Raw genomic sequence first — 15,492 nt, 5'->3', positions numbered from 1 at the left:
CGGGCCTGAGGCGGCAGCGGAGGGCGCGGCACTGCCCAGGGGGGGCCCCGCCGCGGGGGCCGCCACCCGCCCCGCCGGGGATGTTGCGGTGGGTCCGGCAGCAGCTGGTAAGTGCCCGCCGCGGGGAGCGGCGCCGCCAACCAAGGGGGCTTCCCCTGCGCCCCTCGGCCCGGCCCGGCCGGGAACAACCCTCCGGGGCGGCCCCGTCCCGCTGCCTCTGCCCGAGGGGCCGGGGTGTGCGGGAGGAGAGGCCCCCGCGGCCGGCAGCGGGGAGGTGCGGGGCCGGGGGGGAGCTGCAGCCTGCGCTTGGGCCGCTGCTTTCTTTTTTAATTTTCTTTTTAAATATTTGGAGGGTTTTGGGGTTTTTTTTATTGGTGGTTTTGTTTTGCTGTTGTATTTTATTTTTTTTTCCCCTTGGAATCGCGCTGGCAGAGGGGGAGGCCCCTTCCCTTCCCTTCCCTGTGCCCCCCCTTCGGGAAGGGCTCCCCAAACTTCCTTCCAGGCGGGAATGACGGTGCCTTTTCCCGTGGAGCGACACTCGAGGGATTTGCTGCTTCTCTTCCTCCTTCACCTTGCGAAACCTCCCCGGGCTTTTCCCCCTGCCCTGCGCCCGTCTCACCGCCTCCATCGCCCCGTGCCCCGCAGCTTTGCAGCCCTCGCCCCTGCCCGCACCTCCGGGCTTTCGAAGTGATGAGAAATGGAAGAAAAAAACATCCGTAAGAGCCTGTCAGGGGGTGAAACCACTTGAAAAAGGCAGTGGAGAGAGGGTGCCTGGCTCTGAACAGGCGCTGCCTCCTGTGCGTGTGTCAGAGCGTGCGAGGGAGATGAGGCTGTGAGGGCTGCGGTGCTGGAGCAGGGAGGTACATGGAGTTTGGCTGGGCTGACACGTTCTGATGGGATTGAAGGGCTTTTGTGCCCCCCTCCAGCATTAGTTCTCTTGCGTTTTCTCAAGGGGAGAAGTTAGTTCTAAATGCTGCATTTACAAACTTAGTTTTTCCATCCATTGGAGTTGCCTTGTGTCACAGGTGTTGCCCAGGTTAGTACAAGAACTCACATTACTTAGATTTTTATATTTTCATGGTGAAAGCTTGTGTCTCACTAATGGTTTGTTTAACTTGTAACATCAAGTTTTACATGAAAAAAAAGATAAATTCTTTTTTGGGTTGGTTTTTTTCACTTTTCTTCCCCTGCCTTCTTTCCCGTGGCTATGGATTTCCCCAGATCCGTGTGTGAAGCACGGGGGTTGTGGTGATGCTCAGTGTGCCAGCGCTCCCTCCTTCCGTGTGACACCAGGAGTTAATGACCTAGGAGTTAATTGCTCTGCCTGAGCTCGGACTGCACTCTCCCCTGGACTGCACTCTCCCCTTCCGTTACAGTCATTTCCCAGTTTTTTAGAATTAAGGGCTGTTTGACGTATCGTAGCTGTCGGTTCCCCCCGCCCCGAAGGTGGCTTGAGGTTTGTGTGTGGTTTTTAGAGCAGCGTTGTGTAGAGTTTGGGGTTGCGTCGGTGCTGGGGGTTCACATACCAAACATGAGTGTGTTCTCTCTGCAGCTGCACCCAGCAGCTTTCCCCAGATGTGTTTGCCCTGAATAGAAAGTAGAAACTCGGTTTTAAGGCGAGGAGGAAGAAGCCCAGCAGTAAGAGGGTTTTGTTCTTCTAAAGGAAACTGCTTAAAACTCACGCTAGTTTTGACAAAGAATTAGTGTAGTAGAAGAAGGGGATAATAAAAAGTCAAGATGCTTGAGCAGATGTTTAAATATGGGACTAAGGAAAAAAAAATATTTAAAGGATACATGTTTTGTGTTTACTTTTCTCTAAACCTCCCTGTTTTGGCGTTAATGGGTTGGTGGTTTCACAGCTCATAAAGGTGAAAAATGGCCTAAGATAGATATCACACTGCCTGTGTCTTCTGAGGGACACTCGGGCAACTCATCCCTCTCTGTAATTGTTGGTTTAACATAGAACCCACCATACTTTTGCTTCTCTGTTTGTCCACGATGTTTAGTTTCTGAAAGGATGTCAAAGGGCTGAGAACCTGGGGAAAGGTGCTGAGAAAAGAATCTGAGCGAGTGGGAAGAGTGGGGTGACAGAAATCGGGCTGCTTTTGCTGTGGAGTGTAAGGAGTACTCTGACTATTGAAATCAAAGGGTGGCAAAGTCTGTGTCTGGTGTATTTCTGGTGGGAGAAGAGAAGAATGTGTGGGCTTGGGTGCCTTGAGAGCGTGTATTTGTACCTGGGCTTGATGCGGCAACAGGTTTTGAAAAAGATGTTCTCTTCCCCAGGAGAGGGCTGGAACCAGGCAGGTACGTGGGAGTGATTTCAGTGGGATGATGTGGTAGGACAAAAGAAAAATGTTGGTGTGCAGAAATGTTGGAAAGTAGTAAGGGATTGGGGAAAGGGGGAGGGACTGGGGCTTTGCTGGAGGTGCTTTTGGGTGGTTATTAAAGTGCTCTGTATGAAATCAACCGATGTTTTGCAATTGCTTGTGTAAGAGGACAGCATTTCATAGACTAATTAACCAGACTGCCCTGAGTGTATGTGATCTGGAGAACTTATGTTATAAAAGTGGTGGGGAGAGTGAAGGAGGTGGTCTTAGAAGGAAGTGATGAGAGGACCTGGTATGGAATTCACGTTATTTCAGCTAAAGTCTTGAAGTGGTGCCTTTGCTGTGCTTTAGTCTGTGAAAATCTCTGTGTGCCTGTACAGTATTGCTACATAAAGGGGGGACTAGTCTTCTGAGAACAGGAGGACATCCTGAGAATGTAAGACTTTCTTCAGCTTTATTATGGCTTTACAAGTCCCAGGCATTTTTCTAGCTGAGGTGCTGTTTGTTTTTCTGGTGGTTTGCTGTGTAGACAGTAATGCTGTTGTTCCATCTTCAGTGCTCATGTGGGGTCCCTCAGAAATGAGCAGTTTGGTTTGGTGCCTTGGCTTTCGGTGTGCTTTGTTTGCTCGGGAGCTGTTAACACTGCCCTACACAGAGACTTGGTTGGTTTTTCTTCACCTCGTGCTGTCCCGTGCTAAATAAACCGTGTAGTAAGTCATTAACAGCATGCAGCTTTCTAGTTAATATTATTATAATATCATTATCAAGGTAGTGGTTGGAAGCACTTAAGGTGTAGTAGTAACACATGTAGAGACAAACAGAGTACGGTTCATTGCTTGGAGTGAAATGCCCAGATGTTTCTCAAAGAGAAGTTTTGAGCAGGGAAGATGCTTGAGCTCTGTTACCTTGGGGTCTCGGGCAGGCGGCAGGGCTGGGGGTTTGCTGAGGGGTGTGTGACACACTCCCCTTGAAGACAAGCAGGCAGGTGAGCAGCAGGGGATGGGAAGCATCACTAATATTCAGGAATGGAACGGTACCTTTTATCCGTGTTTCCAGATGTGAAGAGTGAGACCCCGTGGCCCAGCTGTGGACAGCAGAGCGCTGTTGTGGCTCTCCTGTGGCAGGATGTGTGACAGCACTGATGTCCTGGTGGTACACATAGAATCATAGAGTGATAGAATTGTCTAGGTTGGAAGGGACCTTAAAGATCATCCAGTCCCACCATCGACAGGGAGCACGGGAGCTGCTGCAGTGGCATTAACAGAAAATAATGACAACCCCAGTTGTCTGGCAAGGAGGTCCCCAAAGCTTGTGGTAAAATACCCTCATCTGTATGATCTTAGCTGCCTAATTTTGAACTGTTAGCCCTGTCAAATGAAGGGGGGGTCTCTGGGTTTCCCTTCTGCTTCCTGTTAGGTGGAGTCTGAGCCTGTTATCTCTTGTACAATAGTCCCGTGATGCACAAGAGATGCTGTATGGAGAGAACCCAAGGGCCACCTGCCTGGTCCCTCTTTTATAAGTGACAGCTCAAGAGAAGCAGAATTGTGCTGTATCCAGCAGAGTATCTTCCTACAGCTTAAGAACCTGAGTGCTGTCGTGCACTGACAACAACTTTTACACTCTGCAGAGCGAGGTATTTGGGCAGCTGCAGCTTTGATGTTTTGCTGGAAGTCAAAGACGGAACGTATAGATTAATTCCTTTGGATTGGTGTCTTTTAACTAGTAAACCTACTTACCAGACTGTTGTATTTCATGGTTATAGGAGGGTTCAGTCTGGAAAGGACATCAGGAGTACATCTAGCCCTTAAGTTCTGCATGGCCTGTGCTGAGAGGGGGTCACAGGGAGTGTCTGACTGTGCTGCAGTGGTTGTACCTGTCACCCTCCACGTTCCCCCCACCCCCAGACAATGTCTGTGGGAGCATTCCTGTTCATCGTTTGGGTGCATTCTAGTGAAAAGTTTCTTCTACTAATATGGGAAATGTCTTTGAATAGATTAGCACTTAGGGGGCTGTATTTTTGGGGTTTTCTGCCCTTTCCTTCCAGGTGTTGGTATCTGTAAAGCTCTTCTGCGAGGGGCGGATGGTGTTCTGTGACAACTTGTGGTTATTGGCATTCTGAACAGGGTCCACAGCATTTCATCTTCTTGTTTGCGCGGAGGTGTGTATTATTTTCACTAAATCATTTTATAGAATTGAACCAGTGCAGTTTGTCTTTTTTATCCTTGAAAAACCCCCTGTATTTTTTGAACGCTGGAAGTATTTGAACCAATCCAATGACTGAGAATCCGAGCTTCTGAAATCAAGTTGCTTTTCTGGAGCACAATCTTCCCCCTTGTTTCTTACTTATCATTGAAGCCTATTCCCCCTTTTGGCTAAAATTAAGAGGGTTGTTGTTACAGTATACCAGAGAAATAAATGAGTATTTGCTCTGGTTCTGGGTGCCCAGCCAATCCCTCCCGCACCGGCACTGTGGGATCGGGGCGATGTGTGTTGAACAGCCCAAAGGCTGCCCTGCTTTGCCTCTTGTAACTTCACACAGGATAAAACGTGGCCTTATTTATTTGCTAGATACCCTGTGATCTGCTGAACTAGTCCTCCCCTTGTGTTTGGGTCTTTTAACCTTATTTTCTTTTTATATTTTGCGGCTGCTGAAGGCTCCTGCGTTTGCAGCACAGCGTGTTCCAGAGCCCGCAGAGCCTGGCCCTGCCTCCAGCCAGCTGTCTCTGCCCGGCCTGTCCTGTGACTAATTTTTAAATCTTATCACATAAAAATTAAACCCTCAATTTAAAAATCGCCTACTGAAACCTAATCCAACCAGTCTCGACACTGTTTCTTTCAAAGACTGTGTTGAAAACAGGAGAATCAGGGCTGTCTGACGTGCTGCCTTGCTTTGAGACTTGGATGTTGACCTGTATCTTGTCGCATCCTTTTTACTTCTTATTTTTTTTCCTAGCCATGAGCCTTTTGAGCAGCAAATGTTTATTGTGCCAAACTTCCACTTGTCACGCAATGCCAGGACCGTTTCAGTGACTGTATGACATCCCTGCACTAACAGGGTCCCGCTCCGTTAATAGCCACTGTCTATGTTTTCTGTGACTGAGTGAGAAAACTATTATTTTGTTGACAAAGAGCAAAAGCTTTTTGTGTTGTGGTCGGGGGTGATGGTCAGGGCGGATGCCTCTGTTTATTGCTGAGAGGTTGCCTCTGAACTCTCATCAGAAAGTAAAATTCATCATCTAAGGCAAGTCAGTATGTGCTGAATTTAATAGCGTTCAGCAGGTGGTTTGGGTACCACTGGCATTCCTTTTTCTGGGTTTGGATGAGATGGCTGAATTAATTAAAATAGTTTGCTTTCTTCTGGGGTGGAGAGATAGGAGTTAGAAAAATATAATAATCTGTTTAAATTTCATTAAAAGCATCGTGACTCGTGCCTTTCACTAGTGAGCTGTCACCTGGTTTTCTGTATTGTGTTGTGCTGTGGTCGGTGGTTACGACTGTTTCTGTAACTGTTTCACCGGGCAAAAGGTATCTACAGTACACCTTTAAAAAAAATTCCTTTAATTTCTGGCACAAAATCTGTGTATAAGCCAGCAGATAAGAACTGCAGCAAAATAGATCTGACAAAGTGCCACTGGAAACGCAAGGTCATACCTTCCAGCAAAGCCCAGGTGACTTATTTGCAGCTAGACTTTTTCTTTTATACTGCTTTTGGGGAAAAAAAAAAAAAGATACTAAAACCACTTAGCAGTGGTACAGAGCGTGGTAGGAAAGATAGAAAGTATAACCGACAGCTACGCCATGATTTAAAAAACAAAACTGCAATTCCTTGTCCTCCCTCATACTGTGACTTAAGCGGATTTTTATTTTTTTTAACTTGTTTACTTTGAGTAAAAATAAGCATGGAAAAGGAGAGCTTTCCTGTAAATGGGCAACAGAGATAATGATGTGGGCAAAAGGCAAGCTGGTTGATTTCATCCTGAAACATTTTACCAGGGAAAGAAATCTCTTATGGTTTATACCAAAAAGTATATTTTGTTATATGCTGTTACATTTTGTTACTCTGTTACTATTCCCTGCGCCCATTTTTGAGCTAGTTTTGCAGATAATTATGTACCTGTTTGGAAAAAGAATTGCAACGAAATAGAAAGGAAGCTTAAGATTTAGCAAGCCTTAGGGATAAAGTAGTTTGTAGAGCTGTCTGAAAGCAGGGCGTTACACTGATGGTTATATATCATAAATCATGTTTGAAATGGGATTTAAACGTGGCCACACTGGATGGATGGACTGGACTCAAACATCGGCATTTTCCAGAGCAGCCTTTATCAAAGCATGTTAAAAGGAAGAGCTGGGCAGTCCTAGCCATGAACTGAATTCTCTGTTAAATTTGTTGAGCAGCAACTGTCAGTATAATTTTGGCTCAGATTTTGAAAAAGCCTTAAGATTTGTTACTTAGGGGTGTTTTGCGGGGAAGAGTTTGTGAAAAGGCTTTTTTTTTTCCTGATGGGCCTGGGTAGCTGTTGACTACTGGAACCAAGCAAAATACTGAAAATGGTGGTTTTCCATATTCCTATGGGATAATGGCCATGTGAGTAGCCCAGGAGAGGAGCCCTACGTGCTTGTGTAAAATAGCTTTATAAATGACTCCTCAGAGCTGTGGGTATCCTGCATTTCATTTTAAGAGAATAGTGCACGTCGGAATGTATGATTCTTCTCCATTTGTCCTGTCATGGACTTGACAAATTTAGCTTTTGGTGGAATTGCTGGCTCCAAAATTGGCACTGCTTTCTAAATTTTAGTGAAAACAAAGTTCATAACCTGTTCCAGATTTGAATGCCTTGCTTAATATTGAAAATCAAAGAAAGATATTTCTGATATAAAATTACTTAAATGGATCCAGGGGCTGTGCAGAAAGGATACAATTAGTGTTTTTTAAAGATATTTCTGATATAAAATTACTTAAATTAATCCAGGGACTGTGCAGAAAGGATACAATTAGTGGGGTTTTTTTTAAATTTTGTTCAGATACTCTGGTTATGCAAGGCATGTGAAGGATTTGTGTGTTGAAAGTTTCCTTTACTGTACTGGTTCTGTATTTCTTGGTGTGACTTTGTTTAGTAATTGCTATTTCTGTGTGACTGATTAATGCAGAATTTTAGCGCTTTCTTTGTTCAAAGTCCTTCCTGTGTTTTGAGCAGTGTTCTTAGAGGTGGCTATTGATTTGAGATCTCAGTTCTCATTTTTTAAGACAGGATGCCCTGCAGTTGCCTCCCATCGGGTGTCTGAAGTCACCCTTCAACTTAGAAAACCTTGCCTCCTCTCTGTTGGCAGGGAGAGGGTACTGCAGACGAGGACAAGTCATTGCAGGGTCCCACAGAGGAAAACTCTTTGTTCTGAAATTCAAACTGTGTGTTTGTGTGGTGGGAACCTCAAAGGCCTCTTCGTTCCCCCTGCTTTAGAGCAATGGGCTGCTTTGGGAATCACAGCAAAAGACCAAACATCTGGGACCACAGCTACTGTCAAGCCTCGCCTTCTCTTAGACCTCTTAGACCTTTCTCATAATGCATTTTTTTAAGGGGAAAAAAAAAAATATCTGGGAGCACAGCAGGGCCTTGCAAAGTTGTTTGGGAGCCACAAGCCTTGCCTTGGAGATCAAGGCTTGCTTCTTAGAATGTGAATGTTCACTACATTGCTTGCTTTATTAAAGTTGAAGACACTTTTATTGTCAAGTCTCTGTTTTCTGCCCTCTCTTTGCCATGTGATTCTTGCCAGAGTCTCTGCAGTCATTTTCCTCTCCTTTAGTGATTTCCTAAGTTACTGCTTATTACTCGCCCATTTCCCCATTCTATAACAGTACAGACAGCCAGTTTTTTTAAAACTTGCTGTTATATCCAAGTCATGCAGAATGTGTGGTTAGAGGACATTGATGTGGATGTCTTGACACCCCACAAATACGTTTTTTTTGGTGAGCTGTTAATGACAGGTAAAACTCATGCACTTCATTTTGCTTGACCTGGCATTACTAGCCTTGTAACTTTCTCTTGGTCTGGAGTTTGCCTGGCAAAATTGTATGTAACATACAAATTCTTGTTATTCTTAACAAAATCAGTTCTAAAGAGTTCTAGCTAAAGCATCGCTGCATCTGTCCATTATGGATAATTATCATAAACTGTGTTGTCTGAGTGTGAAAAGGAGCATCCTAAAATAAAGCAATGAATGAGGAATGTATTATGGTAATAATCCTGTCAAAAAATGCGATGTCTGGAACTTTGTTGAAGCCAGTCACAAAACAGTAGCTTTTACAGAGTGTTGGGTTTGGTTATTGTCGGATGTCCAGAACGGATTACTCTGTGTAAATACTGTGATTTGGAATGTAGGGGGGGATAAGCCAGTCCCCGAATTGATGCAGAGTTGGGATTTATAAAAATTAAGCAGAGTACCTGAATTTCTGTTAAAATTATTCGCTTCTAAGGGAAAGGAGACATGTCATACTGTGTTGGGAACCATCCTGTGTGCTCTCGGCTCTGGCTTTCCCTCTGCTGTTATGAGACCAGTGTGTTGGGCATCAGTCACCTGGAGACACGCTGGCCCAGGGGAGCGTGGTACCAGTGAAGGAGGCCAGTTTAGCTTGGCTCTTACTTTGCAGATAAATAAGGAGAAGATAGATGGCTTTTTAAATTTTATGTAGGAATTTTTCCAAGCTATTTTTAGTGGGAATTTTGAGAATATAAGGTAAAATAAGAAGAATTTGAGCTGTACCTAACTGGGACTTTGTCCAAGCACTGACATGACTTTTCTAAATACAGCACTAGGCTTTTTTTCATAGCTTTTTGAAAGGAAGGATTATTACTTCGTGATTTCTCAGGCCTTATTTCCTAGAGCGTTTGTTTTCACAAAATAACGTAGTCTGGTTATAGGTGTTTCAGGAGGTTACAACACGGTTTGTTACCAGATATTTGAAACACATGTAGCTATAGTTAGCAGGAAGAGGAAGTTGCATGAATAATGCATGTCTTTTATTTCTTTACTGCAGTGATATTCAAGAGAGGAGGAACAAACTGCGTGGCACTCTGTAAACCTCCGGGTGCTTCAGCTGATTCCTGGCTGTAGCTGTTGGAGCGGTGTTTAACATCGCTGTGAGAGGCCGTTTCTCCCTCCACACCAACCTTTGGTACCGCAAACACGGTGTGACTGCTGCCCAGTTACACCACTGGGGCAATTACTGCCTGGCCCTCCACACCAACCTTTGGTACCGCAAACAGTGTGACTGCTGCCCAGTTACACCACTGGAGCAATTACTGCCCGACTCCTTCTCTAGTACAAATTTACACAGACTTCTGAAAACGTGCACGGAGTGTGAGTAGATGATCTTATCTGCCACGGGGAAAAGGATTCCATGTATATTCAGAAGTCCTCCAAAGCAAGAAAATCCATTTTGTCAAAACACCTTCAATCAAAGCCTGGCTGGGCAGCGGTGTAATTGCAGCTTTTGGGCTGTTTGCCAGGAAACGTGGTGGCGTGTTTCTGCAGCCAGGGTCAGCCAGTCACCTCCCCAGGAAACAGGCTTCCTGAGACCGACTTCTCTGCTCTTTATTAGTTTTATTAACTAGTACGTGGTGCCCAAAGGGCTTTTGGGGGAACTACTACTTTCTCTAGCAGTGCTCAGTGTGGTTTTTGAAAGGAGGAAGAGGCTGTAATTGAGACTTCCGTCTTTCAAACCCCTTTCACTGCAAACTGAGCACACAGCACAAGTTCTTTTAGCAAACAGAATTTTCCTTTTTTTTGGGGGCCAGTTTTCCAGTCCACTTTCCAGTCTGGCTGCATGGGCAGTTCCCCGAGCACGGTGATGGAGATGGAGGCAGAATGTAGGAAAGGCTTATTTGGAGGAGAGGTGGCTGCTGATACATGTTTCTTTCATGAAAGAAACAGCATAAAATCCCAGTGAAAAATTTCTCCTCAGTTCCCCAGGATATGTTTTCTAGGGTGCTTTAAAGGAGCCTGGTTATTACCCAGAGGGTGACTTGGTCTAACTTTCAAAACACTAACAAAATCACTGCTGAAGAGGTTTGGTAAAAATTACTTAGACTTTAGTTACAGTCATTAAAAATTTATAAACAAGGAAAACTACAAATCACTTCTTTCTTTTTTTCCAAAAAGTTGTTTTGGTTTGCGCTTTATAAATCAGCTTGACCCAAACGTCTGTGTGTTGTATGCAAATGACATTCATTTAGACTATTTTCAAAACCAAACATCAAATTTATCTGGGTGCAAAACTTCTATTGGGGAAGTGTGTATGGAAGATGAGCTATGGGAGCTGTGTTCCAGAAGTAGATAACGCCTGCCTTACGTTGATAAATCAGCTGAATGGCTGAACATGAGCCAATAAATCTAGATTTAATTTCCATCATGGGGGAAGAAGGGGGAAGTCAAACAGATATTATGGTTTTTTGTCACTTAATCTAGTGGTCAAATTTTATTTTACTTGCAGTTGATTCATGAAGCCTTAAATAGTAGTTTTTGTAATGAACTCAGCTTTATTTGTTAGTAAGTCAGTGATCTCTGGACTTAGGCTGAAATCACTAGGTAACTGCAGGTAAACTAAATTCTGATGAAAGGTATTGGTGACAACTGAATTTTTTGGCAAGATTCAAAATTTCATTCCGGGATTCTCTGCTCATGCTGTTTAGCTGTAGAAATCCTTTGACAAGGGCACGTTACCCTAGTTTCGCAGCTGAATTTGATAATGACATTAGAAAGAGAAAGAGCTGTCTAATAAGTGGAGTTAGGAAAGAGTGTGCTTCGGACACCTCGGTGCTGACTTGCATATAGATACTATGCAAAGTCCCTTTGCTGGGCAGGAACTGGGACTACAGATCAGGTTTGTGTCAGGAGCAGGAGCTGTGACCAGCCCCATATTTATGGAAAAATGAAAAGCATTTCAGTTCTTGAAGAATTCAGTTCAACGTCTGTGCAGAACTTTCCTTGGAGATATGTGTAATTAAAAGTTCTCCAGATGATCTGCCTGGTTGTGGTCTCACCAGCTAATTATGTGGTGGTGGGGGTTGCTGGGTCATTTCAAATGGTCTTCCAGAGTGACAGAAGTGAAAGTTAGGAAATGTGGGTTTCTCTTCCCAGCTCTGGCACTTAATTCCTGCTGTGACTGCTGCCAAGCCACTGAGGTTGTCAGGAACGTGTCCCCTTCCAGCCCCAGCTCTGCCACCCGGAGAGGTCCTGTCCCACCCTGCCCAGCTTGTGCCACCTCCTCGGAGCTGCCGACGGCGCGGCTTTCGGACTTTCTCCCTCAGAAATTTCCACAAAGCAGAGTCCAATGTGTACAGGTGGCACTTATCAGCTGTTTCAGCTGCGCAGCTGCGGCTGTAAACTCACATGGCCTGAGATTCTCAGTTGGAAGATAGATTTCCTTTTAATCAGGTGGGTCCGGTGTTCTCTGGCGGGCAGTTAGGAAGTCTTTACTCTTCATAATAAAAACATCATTAAACTCATCAGCAGTCAGGTGCTCAGATAGTGGCCTAAAAGGGGCCGAAAAATACTTCGGAAAAAAAATCGGTGATACTCTAGTCGCTCTGAAATTCTTCATTTATCTTTTAATACCTTTCAGCGAGCGGCATGGAGATCAGCTTTTATCAGCACCCGGAGCCTGCCAGTCGCTTTCTTTGCTTTCTCTGTGGTTTTTTTCCCTGCTTTACATCTGTTTGGTTGAGAGTGGAATTTTTTCAGGCTGTAGAATATGCCTTTCCAGAGGGAGCGTGTCTGGCATTTTGTGAGTGCCAGACATTTTCTGAGGTAGAAAAGCTGTGTACCTAGTCTTGCTAATTAAGCACAGGGGTTTTTTTCTTGCCTGCAAAACACTTCTGTTGTGGCATCTTCTGGATTGAGTTAGAAATAACGTGTCACTAATGTCAGGTATCCAAAATGCTTCCGCTCCAAACATTGTTCTGTCTTTAAATTTTGTGTCAACGTATAACAGGTACATTTTTTAAATTTTACTTCCATACTTATGTTTCTTTTCTTAAAGTCTTGAACAGTTCCTTTCTTTTTGCTTTTTGGCATCTTTATGGATTTCTTCCAGCCCTTTCCCCTATCTACCTTTTGTTTCCCTTCTCTGCTCTTATCTGTAACCAAACGCTCGTGTCCCGGCCTGTGCCTGCAGCCCTTCCACTGCTTGTCATCTAAAGTTTATTCTCCTTCAAACCTCTTTGAAAAAATCTCCTTTCTTCTGGACCTCCTTCTTTCTGAGGCAGAATGTTCCTGCAGTAGCGATGCCAAATACAGAAATGTGTATGTTTGAGAGGATTTGTTAATTATTCCTTTCCGTTTAAATGACACCATTCTGGATGTGAACATACCTAGTGCCCCGTGTTAGAGAACTTTAGTGATTAGAGAAAATTCTTGGTTGGTTGTACCAGCCGTGTTTTATGTAGCTTATTGTGCTCTCTGTCTGGAACCCTTGGGAGCTGAGTGGCACAGAAGTGTCTTCTGCTGCAGTTTTGGGAAGTGCCGCTTTTTATTTGACACAAATCAAGGTCTGAGCCTGGTTTCACAGCCTTGGCTCCGGAGGCAGAACTGGGCATGTCCTTTCTGCCTCTTTCATCACTTGCTCTTTGGTACCAAGTGAAAGGACAAGGAGAAGCGTGCATATGGCACAAAGTCAGTTCCAAGGTTAGGAATGTCTGACACTCCCTCTGAAACTCACCTCTCCCAGCAATCATTGATTCCCTGTCACAGCTCCTAATTGAATTTCACTACTTTGTTCCCTGTCTTAAAGCTTTTCGGTTTTTTATTGTAGCAATATTCTTGATCTGTTACCTGAATTATTACTGTTTTACTATCTTTCTTATTGTCTTTTGCCGTCACCTGCTTCTCCAGGTCAGAACTTTAGAGCTAGGAAGGGTTTGGTGAGTCATGTAGCCCCGGGAAAGGCTCAATTAAAGATAGACTTGAATGACCTAGATAGAAGCCCTGGTGTTACGGAGGCATCGCAGCCTTCCATGTGACTTCTTTTGGCTTTTAATTATTATTTTCCATAAGAAAGGAATTTGTGTTTGTTTTTCCAATATCCAAACTGAGTTTTCCTTGCTGCAACTCAAGCCTTCTTTTGTTCTTCATCCTTCAGAATACCTCTTTTCCCAGAGGAAGAGTCTCTGATATATTGGAAGATGCACCAGTGTATCCCAAGTGTCCCCCACTCGGGGCTGAATGACCCTAATTTGCTTGTTGCTTTTGAGATTGCTCAGCCCTGCGTTCTCCGTCACGTTTGCAGGATCTCTTGTGGCTGATGTTCTCCTCATCTCCTGGATGCTGGCCAGTTGGTCGACAGGGCTTCAGCTGGGGCTCCTGCTCCTCCTCCTCAGCATCCAAGGCCTTTTCCTTAATGGGACGACACCCCTGACTGGGATCAGCTACAGCTGTTGGGTCTTTTTCTGCAGAACTCCCATAGAGGCATTTACTCTCTTTTTGTAGATGCAGTCCATTGTATCCAACTGCTGTATCTTTCAGTCTCCCTTGTTTCTGGTTGATCAAAATGATTTTCAATTTTTTCTCATCATTTGCTGTTCGTTCAGCCCTGAGCTGGTGCCATCTGGGACCGTGTGCCCCAGTGCCCTTCCCCTCGTGGGGGCAGTGGGGGAAAATTCTGTTAGACCTGAAACTTTGGTTCCAAGGGACCTCACTCAGGGCTTCTGTTCTGGCAGGAAACTGTTGATAAAGATTCTTGAGTATCTTCTTTTTTTTTTTTTAAACGAGTCTGCTCTCAGTGTTGCTGCTGCTCGTAGGAATGGGTGGCAATGGCAGGAAATCACGTGTGAGGTTAGACAGAATGTTAGATCTTGGAGATACAACCTGTTTGGAAAGAGACTGTTGTCTAGTCAGATGCATATGCTTTTAAGTGGGTGAGATATTTTCAAAATGCAGTTGTCACAACATACTGGTATGATTCTTTGTTTTGACCTTTTACTTTTCTCATAATCTGTTTGACTAGAGTTATCCTGAGCACAGCTGTGAGGTTTTATAATTTATGTCACAACATACTGGTATGATTCTTTGTTTTTTCTCATGATTCTTTTACTTTTCTCATAACCTGTTTGACTAGAGTTATCCTGAGCACAACTGTGAGGTTTTGTAATTTAGAGATGTTTTTCCTCTCCATTATCTGTTCCTTCTTTTTAAGTTTCACAGGCTTCAAGTTTGCATGATGGCACATGTTTTCTGTCCTTTTAGAGACTTACGGTTTTCTCTTTCGTTTTTCAGAATGAGTACACAACCTCAAAGTTGAGATAATTTTTTTTCCCCAATTTTTGAAAATTCTGACTGGAATTTACACATTCATTTTGTTTCCTGTTCAGAAGTCGCTCTTCTAAAACTGCTGCTTGATACCTGGATATCATTTTTCAGCACAAAGATGACAGTTTTACAAAACTGCAGCTAATAAAACAATCTTCCTTGATCACCTTTTTTAATTTATTTTCTGTTTTAGGGTTTTGACCCGCCGCATCAAAGCGATACAAGAACTATTTATATAGCGAATCGTTTTCCCCAGCATGGCCATTATGTTCCTCAGAAGTTTGCAGACAACAGAATCATATCATCCAAGGTAAGGAGCCAACTTGTCATGGGAAAACCATTTGACGCGTTACTATAGAAGTTGTGGGCATGTGTGTGTTATGTCTGATGGGGCATATACAATACAAAATATTGGGGCATACAATGGGGCATATACAATATTCAAAATGAAACAAGCTCTAAACGTTTTGAGGAGAAAGCTTGGTTGCTTCCTTTGTAGTTCTTCTCCTGCTCTTGTCCATCTTTTCTCAGAACCTGACTAAGTGCAGAGCAATTAAGCATGTTGGTCAGAATTTCTAAAGAGAAACAGGATTTAAACCGGGGTTGCCCGTGTCTGGGTGTGATGCACAGAGTGACTTAAAAGAAAGCTGGTTGTGGGGATTTATAAAATAGCTAAACTGTAAACTACTATGCATAAAGTACCCAGTGGTGGACTGTGATTGCGGATTCCCTCCTGGTGTGGCCTTGGGTTGGAATCAATAGACCTGACGGTGGGGTTGTGTCCCGGAGCTGTGGCACAGGAGAAGGCACAGCAGCAAGAACTCGTGGCTGCTCTGCCCTCCCGGGTGCCAGTGCCCAAGTGACACTA

The 15,492-nt window shown here is 44.3% G+C and overlaps 1 protein-coding gene across 8 annotated transcripts in view; it reads left to right on the top strand.

The window, feature by feature from the left end:
* Positions 1-6: 6 nt before the first annotated feature.
* The window catches only part of ATP11B (ATPase, class VI, type 11B), a 62,393-nt gene continuing 46,907 nt past the window's right edge, over positions 7-15,492 (top strand). For all 8 annotated transcript variants that reach the window (XM_014939872.1, XM_014939868.1, XM_014939870.1 and 5 more), the window contains exons 1-2: positions 7-107; positions 14,818-14,934. In XM_014939872.1, coding sequence (XP_014795358.1) covers positions 81-107; positions 14,818-14,934 — 144 coding nt within the window. In that variant the 5' untranslated portion in view covers positions 7-80. The remainder of the gene's footprint in view (positions 108-14,817; positions 14,935-15,492) is intronic.

The sequence above is a fragment of the Calidris pugnax genome, unplaced genomic scaffold, assembly GCF_001431845.1.
Source record: "Calidris pugnax isolate Ruff unplaced genomic scaffold, ASM143184v1 scaffold94, whole genome shotgun sequence".
NCBI classification, from domain to species: Eukaryota; Metazoa; Chordata; class Aves; order Charadriiformes; family Scolopacidae; genus Calidris; species Calidris pugnax.
Note: the sequence above shows the minus strand (reverse complement) of the source record. Positions and strands in the feature narration are given on the sequence as shown.